This window comes from Lutjanus erythropterus, chromosome 3 (assembly GCF_056507025.1).
Source record: "Lutjanus erythropterus isolate fLutEry1 chromosome 3, fLutEry1.hap2, whole genome shotgun sequence".
In the NCBI taxonomy this organism is placed as follows: Eukaryota; Metazoa; Chordata; class Actinopteri; order Lutjaniformes; family Lutjanidae; genus Lutjanus; species Lutjanus erythropterus.
In genome coordinates, this window is record NC_139319.1 from 2,140,586 (window position 1) to 2,168,452 (window position 27,867).

The 27,867-nt window shown below is 41.3% G+C and overlaps 2 protein-coding genes across 3 annotated transcripts; one reads left to right on the forward strand and one right to left on the reverse strand.

Moving 5' to 3' along the window:
* map1lc3c (microtubule-associated protein 1 light chain 3 gamma) lies at window positions 1-6,491 on the forward strand. The gene is made up of 4 exons (XM_084714641.1): window positions 1-183; window positions 275-330; window positions 413-519; window positions 6,154-6,491. Exons 1-4 carry the CDS (start codon window positions 123-125, stop codon window positions 6,314-6,316), a joined length of 387 nt encoding a protein of 128 aa, XP_084570767.1. The 5' UTR covers window positions 1-122; the 3' UTR covers window positions 6,317-6,491.
* A 344-nt stretch (window positions 6,492-6,835) lies between these two features.
* LOC146329375 (protein NLRC3-like) lies at window positions 6,836-26,943 on the reverse strand. Of its 2 annotated transcripts, XM_084714618.1 has the most exons (11): window positions 26,682-26,943; window positions 24,509-24,637; window positions 23,855-23,964; window positions 21,883-22,147; window positions 19,949-20,011; window positions 17,122-18,979; window positions 15,339-15,512; window positions 12,905-13,078; window positions 7,994-8,049; window positions 7,562-7,770; window positions 6,836-7,373 (listed from the first exon to the last, which is right to left on the reverse strand). In XM_084714618.1, the coding sequence occupies exons 4-11, from the start codon at window positions 22,136-22,138 to the stop codon at window positions 7,314-7,316; spliced, it is 2,850 nt and encodes a 949-aa protein (XP_084570744.1). In that variant the 5' UTR covers window positions 22,139-22,147; window positions 23,855-23,964; window positions 24,509-24,637; window positions 26,682-26,943; the 3' UTR covers window positions 6,836-7,313. The 2 variants fall into 2 exon arrangements, with proteins under 2 accessions (XP_084570744.1, XP_084570743.1); XM_084714617.1 differs by having other exon boundaries at window positions 6,836-7,770; window positions 26,682-26,942.
* Window positions 26,944-27,867: the final 924 nt, after the last annotated feature.

Genomic DNA, 27,867 nt, shown 5'->3' on the forward strand with positions numbered 1-27,867 from the left:
TGCTAATCAGCTGATGTGCCGCAGCCGCCTCTATTTAACTGCTGCTCGGTTCAAACCTCCTGTTCAAGGCGCTGCTGCTGCTCCATCACACACACTCACACACTCACACACACAACAACGACATGCCTCCGCTGGACAAAACCCAGCTTCAGAACAAACCGTTCAAACAGAGGAAGAGCTTCGGTAAATGTCTCCAACATCTGGAAACAAACGGAGGAAAACTCGCTTAGAAGCTTTGAACAAATCTGACTTTTTCCTTTTGTTTTCTCTGCAGCGACGAGGAAACAGGAGGTGGCGGGGATCAGGTCCAAGTTCCCCAACAAGATCCCGGTAAGTTTGCGGTAAATTGGACTCGGATTGAAGTATTAAATGTGATGCTTCTTTGTTCTTATCTGTCTGCCGGCTGCTGCAGGTCATCATTGAACGGTACGACAGAGAGAAATATCTTCCTCCGCTGGATAAAACCAAGTTCCTGGTGCCGCATGAACTCACCATGACCCAGTTTGTCACCATCATCAGGTAGAGTTCTGATCACTGTGGTTAAAGTCATAAATGTGGCACATAATTCAGACTGAATCATGAAGAGAAATGTGTTCATCGAGACTTTTTGAATAAGGTTGGAGCAGAAAATAGTGTTTGAGTTTAATATTTCTGTAGTTTTAATGGAGTGATGAACCAAAAGGCTGCAAACTAAAGATTATTTTTTATTGGTTATTTGTGCTGATTGTTTCCTGGATTTTTCATAGTCTTTATAATTTGGGAAAATGGTGAAGATAGAATATTTTAAGTTTAAACTCTTTTAAATTTAGGAACAAGAAGAGAATAAATGGCACTGGGCATTATGGGATCATAATTGATCGATTAACTTTATTATTTTGAAACCAGAGACTCATATTGGGAGTCTGTGATCTATTGTGGAGATTCTTGATGTTAAAAAGTTTGGTACTGCTGTCCTAAAATATTAAACATATTATCACAATGGAAAAGGGACAATTCTCTCCATGTAGAAGCTGGAACCATTTCTGGCATCTTTGTTTGGATTCACAGACTGTATATTAAATAGATTAAATCCTTCCCCTCCTGCCCAGACTCGAGGAAGCTCAGGCAGGCCGCAGGAGCGCAGGAGTGGTTCAGTGTTGTGAACTGACAATAACAAAACAATGGGTCCTCCACTGTCAGTTGATCGGCTGTTTATAACTGTCAGTTGTCTGTTGATGCAAAGTTCAGCCTGTTATCCTGACTGTCTGTATCACTGCTGCCAACCTCCATTAACATATCGCTCAATTTAAGTTACAAACATCTACGCCCTCTACAAGAATATTAATGACTTTTTATGATTTATAAACGGACACAGACTCAACTCTGATTAATGTGAAACAGGTAAACAAAAAAACAACGTTATTCTGGCCAATTTCCTTGATTTCTGATGACATATCGTCTTTTTATGGTTTATTACAGTAAATAAATTACAGATTTCTGCTTTAAGAGGAAAAGTTTCCAACAAAGTTTTTCTTCGTGATAATTGTTTATATCTAAACATTTGTAATAATAATGTAAGGGTTTTATACAGGCAAATTTTACTGTGGAAAAACTGGACTAAAAGATCTTCTGGGTCAGTAAGGAAGTTATCAGATGTCTCTGGAGTTATTGATTATAAACTTCAGGTATATTAATTAGTTTTTGAATATCAGTATAGAAGTTGGTGCACTTCAGTCCATCTCTGTGAAACCGTTGATATAACAGCTGTTTCTTTTCACATTTAACTTGGTGAATTAAGAATTTATTTTGACAAAACCAGAATTTGTGATTGTTGGAACAGTGGAAAAATTGTTTTGATGAGTTTTATGCATATTGAATGCATATTAAGTGATTTGAGGTAAAATTACTGTTTTTGTGAATGAAGTTTGGCGACGCCTGTCATCGAATTGTCTGTGTCTTGTTGGACAAAAGGGTCCATCTCTGTAGTGATCCTTTCCATTATGTTGTCAGACAGTTAAAATAACAATCTGAGCCTGTCGGTGCTTTTAAAAACGAGCACTTTTGGTGGTTGCACTTGGTCAGGAGTAGTTGGCTCCAAGAATTTCTTTAGTTGGCTCCAACAAGCTCTTTTTGCAGCTGCCGGCTGAGGTGTAGAGACAGAATGAACAGTGGACAGACCAAATGGGTTTTTGTGAGTTTTATTTTGTGTCTGCTGAGTTTTACGATGATCTGTGGGGTAAATTAGTGCTGTTGTCAGTGGAGTCTGGTGGGCCGAGGTGCTCCAGTGTGACATCTAGTAGCAGTAAATGTGGTCTGTATAGAACTTTAATGTAGTTGGTTCTGATTTCAGTTTTGTTTGCTTGCTTTCTAAGATGCTTCTTGCTGGTCATGATTACGCAGCAGAAACTGTCTGTTCCTGTTTCAGTCTGTTGTATCCTGAACTCTGCCCTCAGACGAGGCAAACGGGCAGTGAGACCAGATTTCTCAACCTTTTATTTATTTTTTCAGTAAATCAACCTGTTTTGAAAAATAATTTTCTGGCCTGTGGTGCTGCAGTCTGCACTGTGTAAAGAATCTCGTGGCGATTCGTTGCAGAACAGCTGATGATGACGAGGAGAAAATCTGAAGTGACCGCATCAACTTATCTGTGTTAAATGGGGAAAAAGTTCAGTCACATTTTATATAGAAACCTTTTGAAGTACATGAACCGTGAACACATTTAACTGGCTTTGAAAACGTCACGCAGCTTTTTAATAGACGCTGGCCTGGAAATTGTTAAATCAACTCTTTATATGTCAGGTGTCTTAAACATTATACCTTAAACTGACTTAAAGAATCACTCTTTCTGCTTATCTTTACTTGCAGATACCTTTGGTTTTATTTGTAAAGGCTGTGAGACATCTGTCTTGTGTCTGTCCACCTCGGCCTCCTCCCTACATGGATTTTCTCACTCTTTATCTTTTCCTTATCCTTTGCTTCTGTCAATATCACCTTCAAACACGCATGTACATTTCACGTTTAAGTTTAATTAGAGTTCAAATTGATGCAGAATGTTTGCCAAATGTGTTAATGTCTGTTTTACGGCTCATAAGAAATCATTAATAATCTCTTAGAAGTAGTGGATGTTTATTACAGTTAAATTGAGCAACATGTTGATGGAGTTTGGCAGACAGTGAACTGCAGAGTGTGTATTTTTTTTTTTTTTTTTTTTTTAGAGCAGTGAGCTTTTGTTTTCAGGATAACAGGCAGAACTTTACATCAACAGACAACTGACAGAGTTACAAACAGCTGATCAACTGACAGTGGAGGACTTGTCGTTGCTTGTCAGTTTATAATCTTGGCCTTGTCCTGCACTCCTGCAGCCTGCCTGAGCTTCCTGAAGTCTAGAGAGGAGGGGGCAGAGGAAAACAACTAGTTTAAACCACAGACTGTGTATTAAATAGGATTTCAACCCATTTCGTATTCAGTCTCATGGCTCCAACTCACTGTTTGGACGCTGGACTCATTTTTTGGATGTGCATTTGTTAGAATTTGCCCCTGAAAGGAATCGTTCAACAGTCTTCTGTTTTCCACGGTGAAAATGATGTGGATAAATGATTTTCATCTATAATCCATCTCTTTCAGGCTGAAGTCTTGCTGCTGTTTCAGGTTTCATTCTTTCTTTTCTGCAAAGTTCCCCATTTTCCGTCTTGGTCATGATTACGCAGCAGAAAGTGAACACTGGTTGAGGAGTAAAGAAAATGTTGCCATCTTGAGACAGAATGAGTCAGATGGCTGCTCTAGGATCAGTTATAGCCGACATGATGTCATGTGGTCATACAGCAGTTGCATCAGTAACAGATGTGAGGCAGGAATCTGTTTCATAAAGTGTGACAAAGTGAGCTCAACTGCACAAGACTAACTGTCCTAATCAATACTTCACACTGATGGTACCCTGTACTGTATGAACTAAACTCATTTTATACATTTACTCTTTTCCACTTTGATCCAAAAAATCTCCTCACTTTAATGTTTTGTATGAAAAGAAAATTCTACAAGACGTGTGGATGAACATTAACTGACATTAAATGATCCTAATAATGAACCAGGCCTCATGATAGTCTATTGATCATATATAGTGCCTATAAAAAATATTCACCCCCTTGCATGTTTTCCCCTTTGGATCATGGAATCGTGGTCAATATAATTTGGCTTGTTTTTTTGAGAAAAAAAAAACAACGTAGAAAAGAAAGAAAAAACCTCTAATGTCAAAGTGAAAACAGATTTCTACAAAGTAATGTCAACTGAAAAAAATGTAGAATGTAAAATAAGTGATTGCATAAATATTCAGCCCCTTCCACTCAGTATTTAGTAGATGGACGTTTGGCTGCGATCACAGCACTGAGTGTGTGTGGACGGGTCTCAGCCAGGCTTCTGCATCAGGACACTGAAACTTTACTCTGCTCAAGCTCTGTCACGCTGCACGAGGATCAGGTGTGAACAGCCCTTTTCAAGTCCAGCCACAAATTCTCTATTGGACTGAGGTCTGGGCTTCGACTCGGCCGCTCCAGAACATTCACCTTGTCTTTTTTTAATCATTTCTGTGTAGCTTTCGCTGTGTGCTTCAGGTCACTGTCATGCTGGAAAGTAAATCTGGCCCTCCAGGATTTCTCTGCATTCATTTGATCCTCTACCTTTACAAGCCTCCAGGGCTCTGCTGATGAGAAGCATCACCACAGCATGATGCTGACACCGCCGTGCTTCACAGTGAGGACGGTGTGTTTGGTGTCTGCCAAACATAACATCTAGTCCAATGGACAAAAAGCTCCATTTTGGTCTCATCAGACCAAAGAACCTTCTTCCACTTGACCACGGAGTCTCCCACCTACTTTTGGGTGAATTCTAGTCCAGATTTAATGAGCTTTCTTCAACACTGTCTTTCTCCTTGCCACTCTCCCATAAAGCTTTGACTGGTGAAGAACACGGGCAACAGTTGTTGTCTGCAGAGTCTCTCCCATCTCAGCTGCTGAAGCCTTTAATTCCTTCAGAGTAGACGTCTTGGTGGCCTCCATCACTACTCTCCTTCCTGAACTGTACTCAGTTTGTGAGGACGTCCTGCTCGAGGCACATTTACACATGAGAAAACTGAAGAATATTAGTTTATACCAGACATTTACACCATGGTTCATGTCAGAGGGGAGAATTATTCTGTATTCTTTCTTGAGAAATACAGGCTGTCCACAAAGTCTCTTTACAATTTAAAAAATGTATTACAAAAGCAATCGATGAGATGTTAATTAGATTTGTTCTGTGTACTCATTGGTTATCAAAGTTTTTAATCACACTCATGCTTCACACATGAGCAAAAGATCACTGATGCCATGGCCACCATTGATGAGGCGATGCTACAGCGAACATGGCAAGAAATCGAGTGCCGTCTTCGTGTGCTTAATGCAACTAATGGTGCTCATATAGAGGCGTATTAAATGAGGCAAAAAAAATTCAGTATTTTCTTTTCATTTTGTAATAATTTCCACAGATTTATCTAATCATTTGCTTTTGTAATACATTTGTTAAATTATAAAGAGACTATAGACACCCTGAATAGTGAGTAAATTAAGTATTTAACATAAAAACACTTTTGTTTTTGTAATTTCAGTCAAATCACCAAAGTGGAGGGAAAAATCTGCAAATGATAGCCAGCAAAAAAGGAAGCACAGTCTAAGCATGAAGGTGTCCTGACAGTGTGACAGAATCGTTTTAAGACTTTGTGATTAACTTGTGTTCAGATTATTTAATCACAGAAGGTTTACACACTTTTTAACTTTGTTTGGTGGAGCTGTTTTCTACCCATCCACAATGTTTTTTTCTGATCAGTGCCTCCTTTTCTTTGTGCAATGCATTGTGGGACAGTTTCCATCAAGAGGACACTAAAAAACACAGTTGTAATCTGCATTCCAACATTTTTTGTGTAAGTTTTTGTCACTTTTCCCCATGTGAACCCAATAAATACTTAAAATGCTCAGAATAGTGGTTGGAATTTGGTCCCAGCTGACGTCTGCAGCTGCAGTAGATGATTTGTTGCTCCTCAGCAGAAAACGGAGGATCCACATTAGTGGTGAAGCAGCTAACAGACAGCGTGCAGTCTGCAGGACGCCTCTCATTAATGAGCCTCTCTTTGTCTTCTGTCTGCAGGAACAGGATGGCTCTGCTGCCCACTCAGGCCTTCTACCTGCTCATCAACAACAGCGGGCTGGCCAGCATGTCCCTCACCATGGCTCAGGTGTACAAAGACCACCAGGACGAGGACGGCTTCCTCTACATGACCTACGCCTCGCAGGAGATGTTCGGACACTGACCAACTGCTTCCTGTCTTATATTTTATTCAGTGTTAAAAGCCGCCGGCCTCCATATCTGCTGTAAATAGAAAATATCTTGTATATATTGTAATATTTGTTGTACATGTTGATTTGTGTAAGATGGATTTTTAATTAAAATATGTGGATCCAATAAATCTTAAGTCAAACTATGAACAGTTCATGTTTGTATTTAATGTAGAGTTGCAACGATTATGAGCAGTATTCCCACCTTTTCTAAACCAGGAAGTGAGATGGGTCCTTAGGGTATAGCTGACCCTTTTTATGCCTGATTAAAGTTGATAAGTTGTTGGAAATCTGGGACACAATTTTAAAGGTCCAACATTTTCATATATAATTCATTTTAAAACAAATGTGAATATAATAGCACATTTTTACACTGTTATCAGTAGGTACTGTTGGTTTAACACATTTTAAATATGAAGTTCAAGAAAGTGATTCAGTACTCAATGAATTATTTCACTTTTTTTTAACAGTATTTTATTGAACTCTAAAAAACAGAATAAAACGTGACAGCAAAGATATGATCAGATCACAGCATTTATCATTCAGACACACGTTACATGAGAAGAGATGATACAGAGATCTCAGAGCTCAGATACATTACACAACTAACGTCAAACATTTTATAACAACCTCACATTTATAAAAACTGGAATCTGATTTGTACAAAATAAAATGATTGGTTTGATTTGATCTGTCCAAGAAAAATATCACATTTTTGATGATTTATATGTGTGTAGGACCTGATTTTATTGTATATACATGTTAATTTATGTGAGAAAAAATCTGATTACAAAGTTCAGAAAATCTAAAACTAAAATATTATAGACAAAAAGCGTGTGTGTGTGTGTGTGTTTGTGTGTGTCTCCCTCCTAAAGTGAACACAGAGACACTGAAGAATCAGAAGAGACTGTAAATCCAGGATAAAGAGGTTCAGTGAATGTGGTGTTGAAGGTGTGGAGGTGGATCAGTGTGTCAGAGGAGACTCTGTAGAAGGACAGAGAGCCAGCAGGACAGTCCACATACACTGCTACTCTGTGAGAGACAGAGGGGGAGGAGGAGGAGGAGGAGGAGGAGGAGGAGGAGGAGAGGTTTGTTCTTCTGTTATTGTGATAGACAGAGTAACCTCTAAAATCAGAGCAGCTCAAACTCCAGGACTGATTATTCTGTCCAAACAAACAGTCATCACTGTCTCCTCTCCTCCTGATTCCTCTGTAACTCACTGATATATAAACTCTTCCTCTCCACTCGACCTCCCAGTAACAGCGACCAGTCAGACCATTTCTACACAGCAGCTGACAGCAGAAGTCAAACCTCTCTGGATGATCAGGATATGGCTGCTCCTCCTCCACACGTGTCACCTTCCTGTTGTTGTCAGACAGTTTGAGTTTTCTGTTTACTGTGTTTGTGTCGACTGTGAGTTCACAGGCATCTGATGGAGAGAACGAGACACAACACAGCAGCAGTTTATCATCTAACACACCTGATGGGTTTATTTGTTGCTTCATTAACAGACTGACTGTTAATTAGATCAAAACTTCTCATCTTTCTGGATCTTCTTTCAAACTGACAGTTGAATGCAGATACAGAAGCTTTTGCTTTAAACTACTTGAACATGAGCCGCCTTGTTTTCATGAATCACAGTGAACACATACTCAGACTGGAGCTCCTCAGACCAGGTTTCAGCCACTCCTCTCCACCATGATCCACCCTGGAGGAAGAAACAAAGTCAGAATGAACCTTCAGAAGCTTCTTCATCAATGATCTTCATAAACCTTCACTCAGATCCACCATGAAGACGAACAGCTGCATTTATAAAACACATTTCACACACAGACTCAGTTCAACTTTACATCAAATACTCAGAAGAAAACAGTCAAAGAATAAAAAGATCAGACAAGAAGGAAACATCCAAAACATCAAGACAATAAAACAGTAAAAGATAAAAATATCATTTCTAGTGTCTTTAATTCAGTGGTCAACAGAAATGTTGGGGCAGTGGTGACCTAAAGGTTTGAGAAGGAAGGGCTCATCCGCCCTTCCTCCTCCCCAGTGGGAGCAGGGTTTTTCTTTGTTGAGAAACTGGGCAAGCCATCCACAAATTTATTCCCTCTCCCACATCACCTCTGGTTCTGGGTCTCCCCTGGCTAAAATTGCACAACCCCCATATTGACTGGTCCGCTTCTGCCATAACCAATTGGAGTACCTTCTGTCATTCCCATTGCCTTCACTCTGCCATTCCCCCCAGCGCCTCCTCGTCACCTGTGCTACCTAAACCTATTGACTTGTCCTCCATTCCCCTTATGTACCATGACCTCCAGGAGGTTTTTAGCAAGGACAAAGCTCTTTCTCTTCCCCCACACCGGCCCTATGACTGTGCCATTGAGCTGCTCCCTGGAGCCCCCCTTCCGTCCCAAAAATTGTATAATTTGTCCAAGCCAGAAAGAGAGTCCATGGAGCAGTACATTACTGACTCGTTAGCTGCGGGGCTCATCCGCCCTTCCTCTTCCCCAGTGGGAGCGGGTTTTTCTTTGTTGAGAAAAAAGATAAAACCCTGCGCCCTTGCATAGACTTCAGGGGCATAAACGACATTAATGTGAAAAATAAGTACCCACTCCCTCTGATAGATTCCGCTTTTGGCCCTTTGCATCAAGCAACCATTTTTTCAAAGTTAGACCTCTGTAACGCCTACCACCTCATCGGGATTACGGACGGAGATGAGTGGAAGGTGGCGTTCAACCCCCCTCTTGGACATTTTGAATACCTTGTGATGCCCTTTGGCCTAACCAATGCTCCAGCCGTTTTCCAAGCGTTGATCAATGACGTTTTAAGAGACATGTTTAACAAGTTTGTGTTTGTGTATTTAGATGACATTTTGATTTTTTCCAGAGACTTTGATGAACATGTCCAGCATGTAAAACTGGTATTGAAAAGACTGTTAGAGAACAGACTCTTTGTAAAGGCTGAAAAATGCGAGTTCCATGTCTCTTCCGTCAGTTTTTTGGGGTTCGTGGTAGAAAAGGGACAGTTGAAGGCGGACCCTGCCAAGGTCCAAGCGGTGGCCGAGTGGCCTGTCCTCGCAACCAGAAAACAGGTTCATTCGCAATTACAGCCAAGTAGCGGCCCCACTCACGCAGTTAACCTCCTCCAAGCTCCCCTTTGTGCTGCTGACACCGTCTTCGACCGGTTAAAGTGCCTGTTTATCTCTGCACCTGTGCTTTCCCACCCAGATCCCTCACTACCGTTCGTGGTCAAAGTCAATGCCTCTGACTCTGGAGTTGGAGCAGTCCTCTCCCAACATTCCCCAGTAGACCACAAAATGCACCCCTGTGCCTTTTTCTCTCACCGACTCACCCCGGCAGAGAGAAATTACAACGTGGGCAACAGGGAGCTTCTTGCTGTGGTCTTAGCTCTCCAGGAGTGGAGGCATTGGTTGGAGGGTTCCACACACCCTTTTATGGTATGGACTGACCACAAGAACCTCTCCTATCTACGGTCTGCCCGTCGACTAAACTCCCGGCAGGCTCGGTGGGCCCTGTTCTTGGGCTGGTTCCAGTTCTCCCTCACCTACCGCCCTGGTTCTAGGAATGTTAAGCCTGATGCCTTGTCCCGACAGTTTACTCCGCCGGTGGAAGATGCACCTGTGGAGACCATCCTCCCTTCCTCCTGCGTGGTGGGGGCGGCCAGGTGGGAAATTGAGCAAGTGGTTCAGGAGGCTCAACAGAGTCAACCCATTCCTGAGGGTTGCCCTCCCAACCGGATGTTCGTTCCACCCTCTGCCAGGACTCCTGTGCTCCAGTGGGGACATGCTTCCAAGGTCGCCTGTCATCCTGGGTTTCATCGCACCCTCTCCTTGCTCCGACGCAGTTTTTGGTGGCCCACCATAACATCAGACACCAAGGGATATGTCTCCGCCTGCTGCGTCTGTGCCCGCAACAAATCCTCCCACCAGACCCCTGCTGGCCTCCTACATCCACTGCCCATCCTCACCTCATCGCCCTTGGTCTCATGTTGCTGTGGACTTCGTCACTGGACTCCCACCTTCAGAGGGTAACACAATTATTCTTACCATTATTGATCGTTTTTCCAAAGCTGTGCATTTTGTTCCTCTGGTCAAACTCCCCTCAGCCCTAGAGACTGCCAACCTCCTCGTCCAACATGTGTTCAGACTTCATGGCATACCTCAGGACATCGTTTCGGACCGGGGTCCTCAGTTCTCCTCCCAGGTCTGGAGGGCCTTCTGCCAGGCTCTGGGTGCGTCGGCCAGCCTCTCGTCTGGGTACCATCCACAAACCAACGGCCAGACGGAGCGGGCCAACCAGGACCTTGAGTCAGCTCTTTGGTGCGTCACCTCAAGACATCCCGCCTCGGGGTCCACCCATCTTCCCTGGGTGGAATATGTCCACAACTCCCTGGTCAGCTCAGCCACAGGTATGTCCCCTTTTATGGCCTCTGTGGGTTTCCAACCTCCCCTCTTCCCCATCCAGGAGACCGAAGTGGCAGTTTCGTCCGTACAGGAGCACCTCCGGCGGGCTCGTTGGGTCTGGCGTGAGGCGAGGGCGGCTCTCACGCGGACTGCGGCTCGCAATCAACGACTGGCGGACAGACGTCGCGCTCCTGCCCCCCACTATCAGCCGGGTCAAAGGGTTTGGCTTTCCTCACACGACCTCCCTCTGCAGACAGAGAGCAGGAAGCTAGCCCCCAGGTACATCGGCCCTTTTGAAATAGAGAAGGTAATCAATCCCAGTGTGATGAGACTCAAGTTGCCTGCAGCCCTAAATGTTCATCCGGCTTTTCACGTTTCCCTGTTGAAGCCTGTGTCCACCACTGCTCTGTGCCCTCCGGCCGAACCCCCTCCACCCCCCAGGCTCATTGATGACCACCCTGCCTACACTGTCCGGTGGTTGCTGGACGTTCGCAGACGGGGCTGGGGATACCAGTTTTTGGTGGACTGGGAGGGGTATGGTCTGGAAGAACGGTCATGGGTGTCCCGTTCATTGATTCTGGACCTGGACCTTATTAATGACTTTTACAGGGACTTTCCGGACAAGCCTGGCAGGCCGCTGGGTGGCGTCCGTTGAGGGGGGGGTAATGTCATGGTTGTAGGGGTTTTGGTTTTGGTCTGGCCTGCTTTGTGTTTCTTTTTTTTCTTTGTCTCCCTTTCCCCCTCCATTTTCCTTCCAGGGCAGTGTGTGTGGCAGCAGCGGCAGTCATTGGCTAGCTCAGCGTAATGAGACGCACCTGGCTCTCATCATCACATTCCCCCTGCTATATGAGCTTGGCCAAGTCACCACTCCTGTGCCGGACTATTCAGTCGCAGTCGCCTTCAGTGTGCCTCCTGACCGAGTGTGCAGCTCTCGAGCTCCTGAACTGACGCCAGCTCGGTTACCCCCCTGCCTGCTCTTCTGCGCCAGCCAGCCGACCGCGTCCAGCACCTGCCCTCGCCTTCCGTTGTTTTTTGTTTCATGTGAAAAAATAAACCTTTTTGAAAACTTTCACTATCCTTGTCTCTGCATCCAGGATCCAGGCCAAGCTCAGAACCTAACAGAAACAAGGTTGTGTCCTGGAGGTCGTCAGCAGGATAAATCTGGGTGGAGAAATTGAAAGAGCAGCTCTTGCCCCTCCCTCATTACCACCACTGAGGTGCCCTTCAGCAAGACCCTGAACCCCAACTGCTCCAGTGGAGCTGCTCTGGCCGGCAGATCAGACTGTGGTTGTACTGGGCAGCTTCCAGCTGTGAATGTGTGTAACTGTGTGAATGTGATCAGGATGTTCCTGAAAAAGAGAGCATTGCTCTCAGTCAAACTCCCCTCAATAAATAAAGTTCAAATAAAGTCCATTATCACTTTGATTATCACAGACTGCTACTTTAAGAGGTTCAGACAACCATGGAAAAAAACAAGGTGAAATAGTGATGTCATCAATTTATTCTTTGAACAAACACAATCAAACAGACCAGACCATCATTTCACACACGTCAAATGATGCACTTGGAACATGTCACTGTTTATATGTATCTGTTTATTTGTTGACTATTATTATTATTATTATTATTAATAATTGATTTCTTTAATTACCTATTGAGTAAGACTTTATTTGGATAGTCCACCTACAGATAGTTTAGAGAGTATTTGTAACATTTCAACAATTCAACTGTTTCAGTTTATCTGCAGATGTTTCACAGATTATCTATAGAGTTTAGGTGATAATTCATCAAACATTATACTCAACATATGTTACACAAACATTCAACAACTTGGACACAAATATTCAACAGACAATTAGTAATCCATTGATTGATCTTTGTTGAGTTGTTGAGTTTGTGTAGCTGGTTGAGCGGTGAGCAGACAGGTTGGTAGTGCTGTGTAACTGGTCAGTTGATGGCAGACCAGCATGGACATACTGGTGTAACTGGTGAGATGCAGGGACTCTCAGGGACTCTCAGCACATCAGTTACTGTCTTCACTGTTATCAGCAGTGTTGCTGCTACAGACTGTGAACCAACAGTCCTCAGCTTGTCAGTGTGACACACAAACAGTGTGTGAGCTCTTGTTGTGTGTTCATACCTCAGAGTGTCCAGTCTCCAGTGTGGATCCTTTAGTCCAGCAGACAGAAGCTTCACTCCTGAGTCTCCTGGATGATTGTAGCTCAGGTCCAGCTCTCTCAGATGGGAGGGGTTGGATCTCAGAGCTGAGGCCAGAGAAGTACAGCCTTCCTCTGTGATCAGACAGCCTGACAGACTGGAGACACAGTAAAGTTGCTTTTAGCCCAAAACAAAACCTTCTTAATCATTGTGGGCAGACATCAGACATCTGTGAGATCAGAAAAATATCTTGAAATCTGTGCTGCTCTTTAGCTGCAACATGTTCCAGGAGGCCCCGGGGAAGACCCAGGACACGCTGGAGTGACTACGTCGCTCGGCTGGCCTGGGAACGCCTTGGGGCCCCTCCGGAACACCTGGAAGAAGTGTCCAGGGAGAGGGAAGTCTGGGTGTCCCTGCTCAGACTGCTGCCCCCGCGACCCGGCCCCGGATAAGCGGAAGATAATGGATGGATGGATGGATGTTCCACCTTCTTCACCAGATAGTCTCTAACTGTGTCTCTCTGCTGTTTGCTGCTGGACAGGTAGTGTACAGTGGCTTCATCACAGCTTGTTTGATGAAAAACACACAGATGATCCATAGAGCTGGAGCCTATCCCAGCTGACACTGGGCGAGAGGCGGGGTTCACCCTGGACAAGTCACCAGTTCATCACAGGACTGACACATAGAGACAAACAACAAATCATGTCCACCTACGGACAATTTACAGTCACCAATGAACCTGTTATAAGCTGCTATTATGAACCTGCAGGTCTTCGGTCTGTGGGAGGAAGCCAGAGTACGCTGAGACATTGCTGTGAGCCAACAGTGTGAACCACTGAACCACCGTGTCGCCCCAAGCTGATGAGAGCAGTGAGACTGAAACACTGACTGACACAGTTAAGTTGTGTGTTGTAGAAACAAATCAGTCATCTGGAAGATCATCTTTTATATTACATATAGTCATTTGATCCATTGTTAATGTAAAAATACTACTTAAAGACTCTGGAAATGTTGCTTTAAATAGTAAAAATACAAAGACCAGGGGTCTTCACCTGGACCTCTTAGCTGATTGACAGACAAAGCTGGAGCCTCATACTCCACATATTACACTGAATATTTTCACATGTTTCTTGTTGCTTTTCTTTTAAAAACTGACTGATTTATCAAATAATATGTTGGATTCATGTTTTCAGACACATTTCACTTCTTGAAAAGAAAACTTTCAGAAAATGATGGAACAATAATTTGGGTCCCCTGCAGTAAGTCAGGATCCCCTCAGGGTCACAGACTCCCTGTTACAGACCCAGGGTTTACACCGTTTCTTAAGATAAGTGTAAACTATATTAGGATGTTTTCACTGCTTCATGTTGCTGTCAGACAGACTTTTCCAACAGAGAACTGATGCCTCCATCTTTGTTCTCTTCAAAGTCACCAAGACTCTTCACAAAAACAGTCATTTTACCTCACAGGACACAGGAGTTGTTGGTCTACTGCTGCCTCAATCACTTAGTTTGTTTGTCTTATTGTGTGACTTCAGTGTTTTAATGTTTGTTCAGATCCAAATTAACATTACATTCCACAGATAGAGGCTCACACACATGTACAAACCCTCACATACATGTTTGATTGTATGATCTCCCCAACTAACAGATCAGGGCAGCAGAAGACCAGCAGCTCCTGTGTCCTGTCAGATAAAATGACTTTTTCTTTCCAAAGGAGTCTTGGTGAGTGTGACGAGATCATAGACGACAGCATCAGTTCTCTGTCTGAAAAGGCTCTGACGCAAAGTAAATCAGTCAAAATATTATAAATATTGTTTACTCTTAAACTGATATTGGTTTCTGCAAAGTAAAATGACTGTTTGTGTCAAAGGAGTGATATAACAGCCTCAGCTCCCCGTCGCTGAGTCGGCTCAGACTAGAGAGGCAGATTAAGTCGACAGGAGCAGAGAAGTTTTGTTCCACCGTTTGTGGAGGACAACAAGAAATTAATGAGGATTTAGGTTAGTGGAATTAATTGTTCTAATTCTTGGAATAAATTTCTGATTGAAGTGAAGAAAAACTTGAATGACAATATTTAGATTTTGGATTAAAACCATTTTCTCATGTTTAAGATGCTGATATTTACAGTATGTACATGAAACGCTAAATTACATGGCTAATATGATATTGTGGGTTTGAGTTTCCAGAGGATTTAAAGCTGTTAATGTTACCTTTGCTGAACATTTTAAAGAAACTCTGACATTTTCACAAAGACAGACATTTCCAGAAAGTCTGTCAGAAGAAACTGTTTGTTCTATGTGAGTTTAATCTAGAAGTGAAATCCAGTAGATGTTGGGGATCTTTTTTAATAGACATTAACTTGTATGTCAAGTAACATTTAAATGCTCCTCTGTTAAACAGAAAATAAATCCTGACCTGAGAGTCTCCAGTCTACAGTGTGGACTCTGGAGTCCAGCAGAGAGACGCTTCACTCCTGAATCCTGCAGGTCGTTGTTACTCAGGTCCAGGTCTCTCAGACTCGAGGACTGGGAGCTGAGGACTGAGGACAGAGCTTCACAGCTTCTCTCTGACAGATTACAGCCACTCAGCCTGAAGGAGAGTTAGAGATAAAGACAAACACTGAGACTGTTTCTGTTGTCTACAAGGTAAAACACATCACATTTCTGTCGGTTCTCTTATTGAGTTGAGTCAAACAATCATTCATTAGAATCTCAGGTGACAAAGTTTAGATGATTAGTGTTTTTTATTATTGGGCTCTAATGGCAATTGATGAACATTTCAAAAATTACATTCATATTGCAGGGATCCCAATAATCAGACATGAGAAGTAACTAAGTAAAATACTAAATTACAGTTCTTAAGCAGAGTTTTCGGGTATCTGTACTTTACTTGAGTATTTATTTTTCTGACATCTTTTTACCTTTACTCCCTACATTAGAACATAAATATCTGTACTTTCAAATCATTAATACATTTGAATGAAATTACTGATAATCTTTTATTTTGCATCATTGTGCACCACCTTCCAACATCAAGACTGATTTCAACCTAGATGGATGGAATATAACATATAGAAGAGACGATTCACTGGTAGATCCATCAGTATATATCATGAATGACAGACGCAACAAGACAAAACAGGCAACAAAATAAAAAAGACGTAGTGAAACAAAAAAATACATAAGACAAAAAAGATGGAACAAAACAAAAATTATGTAAAAGACATAACAAGACAAAAAAGAAGTAACTAGAAAAAAAGATGTAATAAGACGAATATGACGCAACAAGACCAAAGATGGTGTCTCAATCATTGTGAAAAGGTGAGGTTTATTCAGTTTTGCACAGAAACAGTCAGTAGAAATGTCCTTCAGAAGACGACTTAACTTAACTTTGAGGACATTTAAGAGACTGAACATATTCACTTTTACTGCAGCAAACAAATTAAATGAGTTCTTCTACTTTTAGCAGTCTCCTTTTACACTCTTTTTACTGAAGTGTCTGTACTTCTACTGATGCAGATTTTTCATTTGATCACCTCATCAAAATCTGATACGGAGAAGCAAGCAAGGAGGTGGACCCAAAATTCAGACTACACGGACGGACCAGCTCAAAAGTATTTAATGAAGAGAACAAAAGGAACAAAGTCTTACAAAAACACAGGAGGGTACAATCCAGGGTCCAAAGAAACACAAGAATCCACAAGAGGGCAAACACAAAACCGTCCAGGAACAAATGAAACAAGGTCCAAACACAGGAGGGCAAAAAGAGGAGACAGCAGGATGACATGCATGAGCAACAACAAACTGACAGAAAAACACAGAAACACAGGGACTAAATAGACAGAACAAAATTAGACACAGGTGGACAGACAGGTGAAACCAATAACAATCAAAAAGAGCGGGAAAAGAACAAAGACAGGAAGTAAAGACAAGACACATGAGGGAGGACGAGGTCTGCAAAATAAAACAGGAAATGAAGAAAACTCAAACCATGACAAAATCAACTCAACTGTAAGTTGGCAAAGCTTTCATTAGTAGAGAAATCCCTGACACATGTTGTGGTGGAAAGTTTGAAGAATGGTTCACTCAGACACTGAAGAAGAGTTCGGGAGACACATTCTAAGAGCTGATGAGGCAAGTGAGGCAAATTCCACAACACATGTGATGACATTATTATCTGCAGTTATCTGTGTACTTACAGAACTTTGTTGGAGGCTTTGACCACTGGCAGCAGCCTCAGAAGAGCCTCCTCTGAAGCAGAGTATTTCTTCAGGTCAAACACGTCCAGATCTTTTTCTGATGACCCTAAGATGAAGCCCAGAGCTGACCACTGAGCAGGAGACAGTTTATCTGTGGAGAGACTTCCTGAACTCAGGTACTGTTGGATCTCCTCCACTAGAGAACCATCATTCAGTTCATTCAGACAGTGGAACAGATTGATGTTTCTCTCTGGAGACAGATTCTCACTGATCTTCTCTTTGATGTACTTGATTGTTTTCTGATTGGTCTGTGGGCGTCTTCCCTTTTTCATGAGACCTTGAGGGAGTCTGGTCTGCAGAGAAAGACCCAGGAGGAAACGGAGGAACAAGTCCAGGTGTCCAGTTGGACTCTGTAAGGCCTTGTCAATAGCAAACCTGTGGACCTCTGTCACAGATGTTTTGCTGAAAAACATTCGCACACGTTCACCAACAGTTTGTCCTGGTTCAGACATCACATTCTTGTTTTTGTTGATGAGTGATTTCTCCACATACAAAGCTGCCAAAAACTCCTGAACACTCAGATGGACGAAGCTGAACATCTTCTTGTCTTCATCATTCTTCCTCCCACGTTCCTCTTTAAAGATCTCTGTGAACACTCCTGAACACTTCGAGGCTCCACTGACATCAATGCCGCTCTCTGTCAGATCTTTCTCATAGAAGATCAGGTTGCCCTTTTTCAGCTGGTGGAAAGCCAGTTTTGCTAATGATTCAATGTACTGAATGCACTTTTCTAAGTCATACTTCTCATTTGTCTGATGAACCTGAAACCACAGGAATTCAGCGTACATCTCAGTCAGGGTCTTGGGCAGCTCTCCTCCCTCTCTGGTCTTCAACACTTTCTCCAGAACTGTAGCAGTGATCCAGCAGAAGACTGGGATGTGACACATGATGTGGAGGCTTCGTGATGTCTTGATGTGGGAGATGATTCTGTCGGCCACCTCTTCTCTGAATCTCTTCCTGAAGTACTCCTCCTTCTGTTCATCAGTGAACCCTCTGACCTCTGTCACCATGTCAACAAAGTCAGAATCGATCTGATTGGCTGCTGCAGGTCGTGTGGTTATCCAGAGTCGAGCACAGGGGAGCAGATTCTCCTTGATGAGTTCTGTCAGCAGCACATCCACTGAGGTGGACTCTGTCACATCAAAGTCTGTGTTCTGGTTTTGTTTGGTAGAACAGTCCAGATGAAGGCGGCTCTCATCCAGTCCATCCAAAACAAACAGAAGTTTGAATTTACTTTTGTTAAAGTTTGTGTTTCCTGATGACTGCAGAGATGTAAAGATGTAATTAAGAGCTTCTTCTGGGATGCTTCTGGTCTCCCTGATACATTCATGAAGGAGTTCTGCCAAACGAAACTTTTCTCCTTTCCGTAAATTCAGCTGGCGGAAGGTGAAGGGGAAAATGAGATGCACATCTTGATTGGCTCTTCTTTCAGCCCAGTCCAACACAAACTTGCGCACAAGAAATGTTTTGCCAATTCCTGCGATTCCATTGGTCAGCACTGTTCTTATGGATATTTCTTTTCCAGAGGGAGGTTTGAACATGTCACTGGGTTTAATTGTTGTCTCTGTATCTGCTGGCTTCACTGCTGCTTCAATCTGTAAGACCTCATGCTGTTTGTTGATGTGAACGTCACCTCCAGCTGTGACGTACAGCTCTGTGTAGATTTCATCCAGAGGTTGTTTATCCTTTCTTTCCATCCAGGCCTCTTGTACACACTTAAACTTATCCTGGAGGTTTGACTGAAGCATGTTTTGGTAATATGAGATGTGTCGTGGCTCTGGTACTGGAATAATCTCATCTGTATGAAACAGAAACAAAAAACAAGTAAACTGCAGTCAGACAGAATGAGTGGAGCAACAGAGATTAAAAAGTTAAAGTTCAGGTTTGAGCAGCTGCAGGTGTTGCTGCCATCTGCTGGTTGAAATGTCAGAAACAAAGTCCTCACAAAGTCATCACTTTCACTTTTCTCCCTCTGTCCATGTACACACACTCACTCTCTCTCTCTCTCTCTCTCTCTCTCTCTCTCTCTCGTACGCCCAGAAGTGCACACATTGTATTTCCTTTATTCTCTTCTTTCAGAGAATCAGTTAAATGATGTTTAGATCTTAATTTCATGTAATTAAACCGATGAAATGAACCAAACTTACCAGTCAAAAATCAGAAAATACCCCCTGTGACTTTGACATCATCCATGAGAGTTTTGAGAATATTAGGAGGTGGGTACATTGAGAAAAACGGCTGGTGGCACAAATTTTCCAGTTAGGTTCCTCTAAACCATTGAAAAAGGAGAGGAGGCAACAAGATGACATCTGACCCTGAGTCAGACCTTAAAGCTCAGGAAACCATGAGGACAGTGTGATGAAATATAACTTTTCTGTTTGTTTCATGTATTAATGTGTTGAAGGTTTCAGTCTCCTCTTCGCTCCACACACATCTGATGTTTTAGTCTCTTCAGCAGAATCTTGAGTGAACTTTAAGTCACATGATTCATGACATCATGTTGCATTTTCTTTATATCTGCTAAATGAAACTGTAAGATTGTAAGATACACAAACTTCTTCACCTCCAAAGATGTTTTGTAATATTTTCACTTTTTTCCATCTTTCCAGTGTTTCCACTGATTTGATCAGATCAGGTTAATTTTCTGTCTGTTCCCATTTTAATTTAAGGCAAGAAATTAGTAAGTAGATTAACTGTAGTTAGAACTGTTAAACTAGAGTTTGTCCTTCAGGGCTTCCGTACAGAGCAGAGAATACAGCAGCTTTACCTTCAGTCTGAGAGGAGGAAGGTCCTCTGTTCTCTGGAGTCTGTCCAACATCACTGACATCTACTGACACAAAGACAGACACAGATTATGTGTTATATTTACAGTTTGACTTATTACTCATCTTTCATTAAGTTAATTTAATTACCTTTTCACTTCCATGTGTTTATTTAAATGTCTCTGTGTTCTGTTCTGTAGGTTATATCATTTCATCTTGTACAGCTGATTAGTTGGATTGTGATCTCTGTGTAACTCCACCAATAAATCTTTATTTGTAGCTGCAGTTCTTCAATACAATTATATACAAATATTATTTAAAACAGGGAATAAATGAAATCATTCAAACTACAAAACAATAAAGGATGAGATCGACTATAAAGACAATAAAGGTGTTTTCTGTCGTGAATGAGACATGAGGTTGATGGATACACAAAATAATAAATAAACAAAAAATAAGAAAATAAAACTAGCTAACAGAATAGCACTATTGCTGTTATAACTGTTTTGTTAACTGTTATTTTATTGCTTCTGGCAGTGAAACAGGGTCTGGGTCCAGTCCAGGGGCTCCAGAGCAGACTGGCAGGTCTGACACACCAGGGACCTGAACTATGAAGCAGGTTCAACAAACCCAGGGAGACTTTAAGTGATCTGACTTCACTAAACTGAACAAAGACGATCAAGGATAAGTGGGTATCAACTCAGTCAGTCAACCCAAGTGTGTGCAGGTATGTGTGCATGTGTCTCTGTGAGTGTTATCAGGTGAGTACAAACCTGTGGAAACATTCAACTGTCAGCATTAAAACCATCAGCTACATGTGATCTGTGTTAAAGACTTAAGATAAATGATAAAAGCAGTGGAAACTGTCCTACTTTTCTACAGCAGGCCAGCTGTTTGCTGCAGCACACAGAAGTGATGTCCCCTACTTGGACCCAGCTTTTGACTGAGACAGTCTGGTCCAACGTACTGCAACATCTTTGAGAAACACTGATCAACAGCAAATACATTAGAATTTCATTCACAGAGTATATTTAACCTCTAGGAAGCTCTGTTTAATGAAAATGATTGCTGACCCTTTATTCCCTATAAAGGTTGCAGTATGCACTTATTTTCACATGTTCTAGGGATGTTCTACAGTGGTTCTTGAGGTTCTTGCTCTCCCACTACACTCATTCTAAATGTTCTGTCCAAGATGGGCATGACACTGATCTGCATGGTGCAGTACATGTACAGTGGCTTCAGAAAATACTGAAATAATTTAAAATGGATATGGGCAATTATGTTTTACACAAATGACAGTAAGTAACATTAAATCACATTTGATTACCGTACGCTGTGTCGCTTCTTGATTGAATCTACAGGTTGTCCTTCATTGCAGCAAAACACTTTATTTTTTCCATGCAATCGTGAACAAAGTCCATTTTGTTTCAAAAAACACCAAACTGAGCTCATGTACCAACTGAGATATTTTCAGTGACAAGCTGGCAGAAGTCATCTGAACTCCTGTAAGAGCTTCAGTTAGTTGGGGAATATTTTCCACTCCTGTTAAACTTGTTTTGAGGGTTTTGTTTTACTACCACTGGGCTTACAAAAGAGCAACATGTTTTTATTTAAATACATAAGGTACATTTTAACTGTAGAATATTGACTTTCAGTCAAGATATGATTAGTATCCTGCCGTATGTTCACCAGACGGTAAACAATATTGAGTTACATCTCAGATGATGAGGCCTTTACTTTATTTGCAGTCCAAAAAAATGTAACTTGCTTGTTGCTTCTCAAAGGTTTGGTACATTTAGTTTAGAATATTTCCCTTGGATCAGACAGAGAACAGGAGTGACCATCATATACTGACATCATCATGTTCGAAACCCTTATAAACTCTAAACTCAACATTTGAACAGGTGTCTTTTCATGTTTTTGTCTTTCTGTGACTGACCTTTTGGTTCCAGTCTCAGCACCAGATCACTCCTCTTCATTTTCTGTAAAACCCGTTTGGTCACCTCCACAGCTCCAGGAGGTGTGTAGTTCTGGGTCATCAGATCAACTGTCTCCCACGTCTTTGCGTTCTCCAGCCTGTTGTTTGGGATGGTTGAGTAGTCTTCCAGGTGTTCATCTTTCAGGAACCACTTGAAACACTTAAATTCATCTTGTCCCAGTTCATTCAGAGTCTGAAACAGGACCTGTTTTTCCATTGTAGCTCCCTGGTAAAAAAGAGAATTTTGTTAAGCAGAGGGACAGTTATGTAACAGTTATGTAGTGTTTAAAAAGTGCACATTTTTGCTGACACTAAGTTTTATTTTCATGTGGTTTCTATGAGTCTGCTGCCACCAGAAGGACTCTTGAGTCTTACTGAACATAATAAAAGCATCTTTAAAACAGTTCTTGACCTTTATTAAATAGAAAATATATTTTATTAACTACAATAGTTGATAACAATTTACTGAAAAAAATGACATTTTCAATGATGACATAACTTACGACATGTCCAAACTATTCCATAAAGGGCCATGAAGCTGCAGGTTTTCATTCCTACCAAGCCGGAGCACAACAGGCTCGATTTAATCAACTGATTTCAGTCTTCAAACAGCTGATTGGTCGACTCACGTGCTGCTGATTGGTTAGAACGAAAACTTGTAGCTACTTGGCTCTTTATGGAATAGTTTGGACATACCTGCTTGAAGGCGATACTAGTCAAATATTATATGTCAAATAATACAGTCAAACCCAGCAAAAGCAACTGTGTTATCCTCCACTGTCTACATCTACCTGCATTTTGCTGCTGTGTAGGTTCACTCTGCTCACAGGTGTGTGAATTGACCTGAAGTGTTGCAGCGCAACATAACATAAAATTAGTTTAGGACCTGATGCAGAGGACTCATTGCCTCAGTACATGGGACACATGCTCTACCAACTGAGACTTTCTGCCCTGCATGTGCAGGCGCCCTGGTTGGCTGATATGGGACTGCAGCTTGAGGACTTTGCTTTTGACAGAGTGAACATGCTGTAAATCAGCTGCAGCCTCTGGAGAGAAGCTCTGCAGGTCTGCTGATTTTATAACTGAAATACAGGAGGACACGCACTTTTAATTTCTCTGACTGTGTGAAAATCTGATATTTTCACATCACAGATAATGAAGAAAGGCATTAAAACGACAAAACTAGTAAAACATAGGCTTATACAGGAAAGCACTGTAAAAACAGGGATGAAATGTTGAACGTTAGTACAGGACGGCCAAATCTGACTCCACTTAAGAAAATCTTAGTCAGGGACAGCCCTACAAAAATAAAGGATTTCTGTCTAAACAAGATGTAGAGAAACTTCATGCTTTTATTTTCAGCAGGATGGACTACTGTAACAGTGTCTTCACAGGTCTGAGTAAAAAAAAACAATCAATCCATCAGTTGCAGCTCATCCAGAACGCTGCTGCCAGAATCCTCACCAACACCAAGAAAGTGGAGCACATTACACCAGTGTTTATGCTCTTTTAAATTAAATTTTAATGTTGTCTTATTTTTTTTATTTTAAATGATTTCTATGTTCCTGTAAAGCACTCTGAATTGCCTTGTGTCTGAATGTGGCTATATAAATGACCTCACCTAGCCTTGAAACACAAGCCCCGCCTCCTCCAGGGTCTGACATCACAACATGAATTTGTCTCCAGGTAAAGACGACAAACAGCTGCTGTCCTCTGAGTCTCTGTTGTGTGTGTAGTGTTGTACAAAGTCACATATCAGAGAATAATGATTGAATGAATTCATCAATATTCACATCTACAAACAGTAAATCACAGTGTTAAAGAATGAATCACTGCTCTCATCTACAAATATATTATGTAACCTGAAAATATAACGACTGACAGCAGAGTTTCTTCATCAAAGGTGAGTCATGTTACCTGTCAGGGTTCTCACCTGTTCAAGTCCACATGAGCTCAAAGAGACGTTGGACCTTCGTCTGCAGACACTGACAGACGCTGCTGGTGTCTGTGTTCATCTGACTGACGGCCGTCACACTTTCATACCTTCAAATACAAATCCAGACACGTCAGTGTGACGTGAGAGCAGAAATATGAGACATCAACAATCTGAGTCACACAAATCAAATGATGATCTACAAAGTTTTACAGTCTGTTTTAGAAGAAATGTCCCTCTTTGTGTTTCTATCCCTCCACTGCAGCTCAACAAGGAAACAAACAGAAAATTTCATATGAATTCAAACATGTTTTAGTTCATAAATCTGTTGAATTTACTGTGTCAGTAGAGAGAAAAGTTATACAATAAGTTCAACTTTGAAGGTGTAACAGGAATAAAATGTGACTGAAAACTTCCTGAAGGCTCTGTGTTATTTCTCATCATTCTTCTCAGTCACATGACAAACACACAGAGCTCTGATTGGAGGAAACTCATGAAGCTTTCTGACAACAAATTCACTAAAAACACTAAACACACATCACAGTTTACTGTTTTCAGAGTTTTTGGCTTCACTGTAATATCTAAGAAATGACATTCTGATTCTGTCTGCTGGGTGTTTAAAGGATCAGTCTGTAGGATTTAGTGGCGTCTCACCTCGTCTCACTCTCCCCTCCAGAAACTCGTGCAAAATTCAAAAGCTCCTCTGTAGAGTCACTGTTTGGTTTGTCCGTTCTGGGCTACTGTAGAAACATGGCGGCCTCCGTGGAAGAAGAGCTGCTCCCTCTGTAGATATAAAGAGTTCATTCTAAAGTACCAAAAACACAACAAGTCTTATTTTCAGGTGATTCTACACAAATGAAAACATACTGATGAATAATATTATCTTCCATTTCTGACAGTAAATCCTCTTCAATCTGACTGACTGGACCTTTAAAGGCTCCAGTAACATTTGGCTGTTTTGTGTCCTTTGAGCTTTAATGAAGCCTTGAAAAGAAAAGTTCAAGTTGAACTGTGTCTTAATTTTAATATCCAAGTCTCGAAACATGAAACCAGTCTAACCAGTCAGTGTGTGTCTGATTTCGTCCTGTCCTACACATCAGATTCTACAGATTTCATTTGGTTCAGATTTCTGCAAAAATATCACATCATAATCATTTCAACATGTTTTTCAATCAAAATAAGAAAAGTGATGTAAAATGATCATTATTATTGTTGAAGTTCACAAAGTTGTTGCAGTTTACACAATAAATGTTCAGACTGATGAATCAGATGATGATTTAAAAATTATTTCACAAACACACAAATCACTCTTGGGCTCCTGGTGGTCACATGGCTCCATAATACAGCTGGAAAAAATACAAGAATTTCATGCATCGGCCTACAATGGGAAAACAGTTGAATCTGGTGGAATACAGTAAAAATGTCAAATATCACTACTTTTCTTCAAAATGAAATGCTGACATTACAGAATGAATGGTTTTATACTGTAATGGCAGTGAGATTAAAAAATGTGTTTTTAATGGAAGTCAATGAGGCGTCCAGAGGGAGTATCTGGTACTACATAAAAAATACTAATGCAATCTAATCAATTTTGTTGATAATCTTTGACACATCCAATCACTATTTATTATATGGAAAATAATTAATTTTCTTGTGATTTTTTTGTGATAAATCATTAGTAATTCAAATAATTAAACTGGCATTCAAAGGGTTACAATCCTGAAAATGACTGAATGTTTGGTAGTTTTGAGCAAGTCTGAAGTTGTTTAAGTGATTTATGAAAAAAAAGCAGAAAAAAATTATTGATGTATGATGATTTAATAGCAGTTTTTCTGTGCGTGTCCATTTTTGGACAAAGGTGTCCAGAGGGGACAAAATGCATCATGTGAGTATGAATGACATTTTACAAAAAAGAAAAATTCATGCCACAAGCTTTAACAGCCAAAATGATCATCAAATAAAAAAAAGTGGAGAAAAATGTACAAAAAAAAGGTTAAGTTAACATTAAATTAAGTAAAGCAAACATAAAAGGTAAACTTCACTCACAAAACTAAACAACAAAACACACGAAAGACAACAAATACAGACAACAAGTGACTTTGAAGCTTACAAAGCACACAAGGCTCCTTATGAGTGTCTTCACTCAACATGGAGGCTCGCAAGACACAAAATACACAAACATGAGTGACTCTGCTGGCTGGGAGAGTCAGCAAAACACACGACACACAACACTACATGCAGTCCAGCCCGTCTCTGCAGGACGAGACCAAAATGTCAAAGAAAAAATGTCAAAATTCTCTGATTTCTCTGATTAACTTTGAGATACACATTTTAAACACAGGAATAAGAAACTGAGATATTTTAATGTTAGTAATTAGAGTAGATATGAGAAATGGTACATTAAGGTTCACATGTGTGTCTGTCTTTATGTCGTCCCTGCATAAGTCAGTCCTCCACTTGGACCAACCCCGTCAGAAAAGTCTGGAAACACCCTGCTTCAAAGTATTTTATCTACCTTACTGCCTTACATTTAAATATCAATAGACTATTAAAAAGCAAAGTCTTTGTTACATCGTCAAGACTCAACTGAAAAAACATGTCATTTATATCTCACTGCCAAATAACCCTTTAGTTTGTTTCTTTCTTTTTTCTTGTGTTATTCTTGTTTACTTTGTCTTGTTGTCACATGTATGTGATTTCAGTGGAGTGAATTTGTATTACCCTGTAAAACACTCCAGCATGAACTCTCAGATAGTTTGGTTTCTCTTCAACAGTCAGCAGCCAGTTGAATAATTAATCAAGAAACAGAAGTGCATTTAACACTCACACAGACACAGGAGCGCTCTGTTCTTTCACTGAGGTTGTGTTGATTGTTGATTATTCTGCAGAATTATAGAGTTGAATCTGTGAAGTCTTTCTGAGCCGATGAGCAGAACAAAGATGAAGAGCAGTGAACACTCTTCACTTCACCAAACAGGAACTCTACATGAACAGATTCATCTCCAAATATAAGAAGAGAAACAATACCTGACTTATTGAAGACAGACTTGTGACTTGTCTAACATCAGTGCCAAGTGTGGATATGTGCTGTGCTGACTTTCACACAGGGAACTGTTTGCTCTTACAGGAAGTGTGAGCTGTCAAGTTCGCATTATTACTTCTGCTATTTATCTTAAAGACTTCTGCACAGGAGACAGAGAATAACATGTTCAGTCCTCAGCCCTGCATTTAGATGAAGCTCTCCCTCCTGAAAGAGGACAAATATTTAGATTTTTATCTCATTTACATGCACACACCTTCATGTCAGCTCAGTGTGAGAGCCTTACTGTGTTTTTCTATCAGTCTGTTGTGTCAGGAACTGACCTGTGTGCATCACTGTGTCGCCCTGCAGCATTTCACACCACTATCATATTCTACTAACCTCTTCCCTCTTGAGAAACAGCTGTTTTGTGCTTCAGTAGAATATTGGCCCAACAGACATTTACTAATGTGTTGCTTGCTTTTCACTCTGTTTTGACTGCCTGCACCACGTCTCCCTTTGCAGCTCTTCTCCTTCTTCCTCTCCTCGTCTCTGTCTCTCGTGTGTAGAACAAAAGGGAGACTAGAGTCTCTTTACAGACACATGTGCTGTTTGGTTTGACTCAGTTTGACTCATCAGTCCAGTACAGCAGGGACACACATCTCAGCAGCGCTGTCGAGGTGTGAGTGTCTTTTAGCTGCTTATCTTTCATCAGGCGGCTGATCCTGGATGTTTCATTTCCTAAAAGTCCCCCCATTGTTTTGTTACGTAAACGCTTTCATTATGAAGCAGCAGACTTAGGAAATTTTGTTTTCATCAGCAGTAACTTAACAGGAAGCAAACATGAAGAAATGGTAGAATAAAGCCAAAGTCACGTGTTGCGGCTGCCTGGTTCCTGCAGCACATGTCAGCTCAAAGAGCAACCAAAAACCCAAGCAGAGTTCCTCTTTGTCGTGGGAGGGCCAGCACACTACTGCATAAGAAGTACTTATAC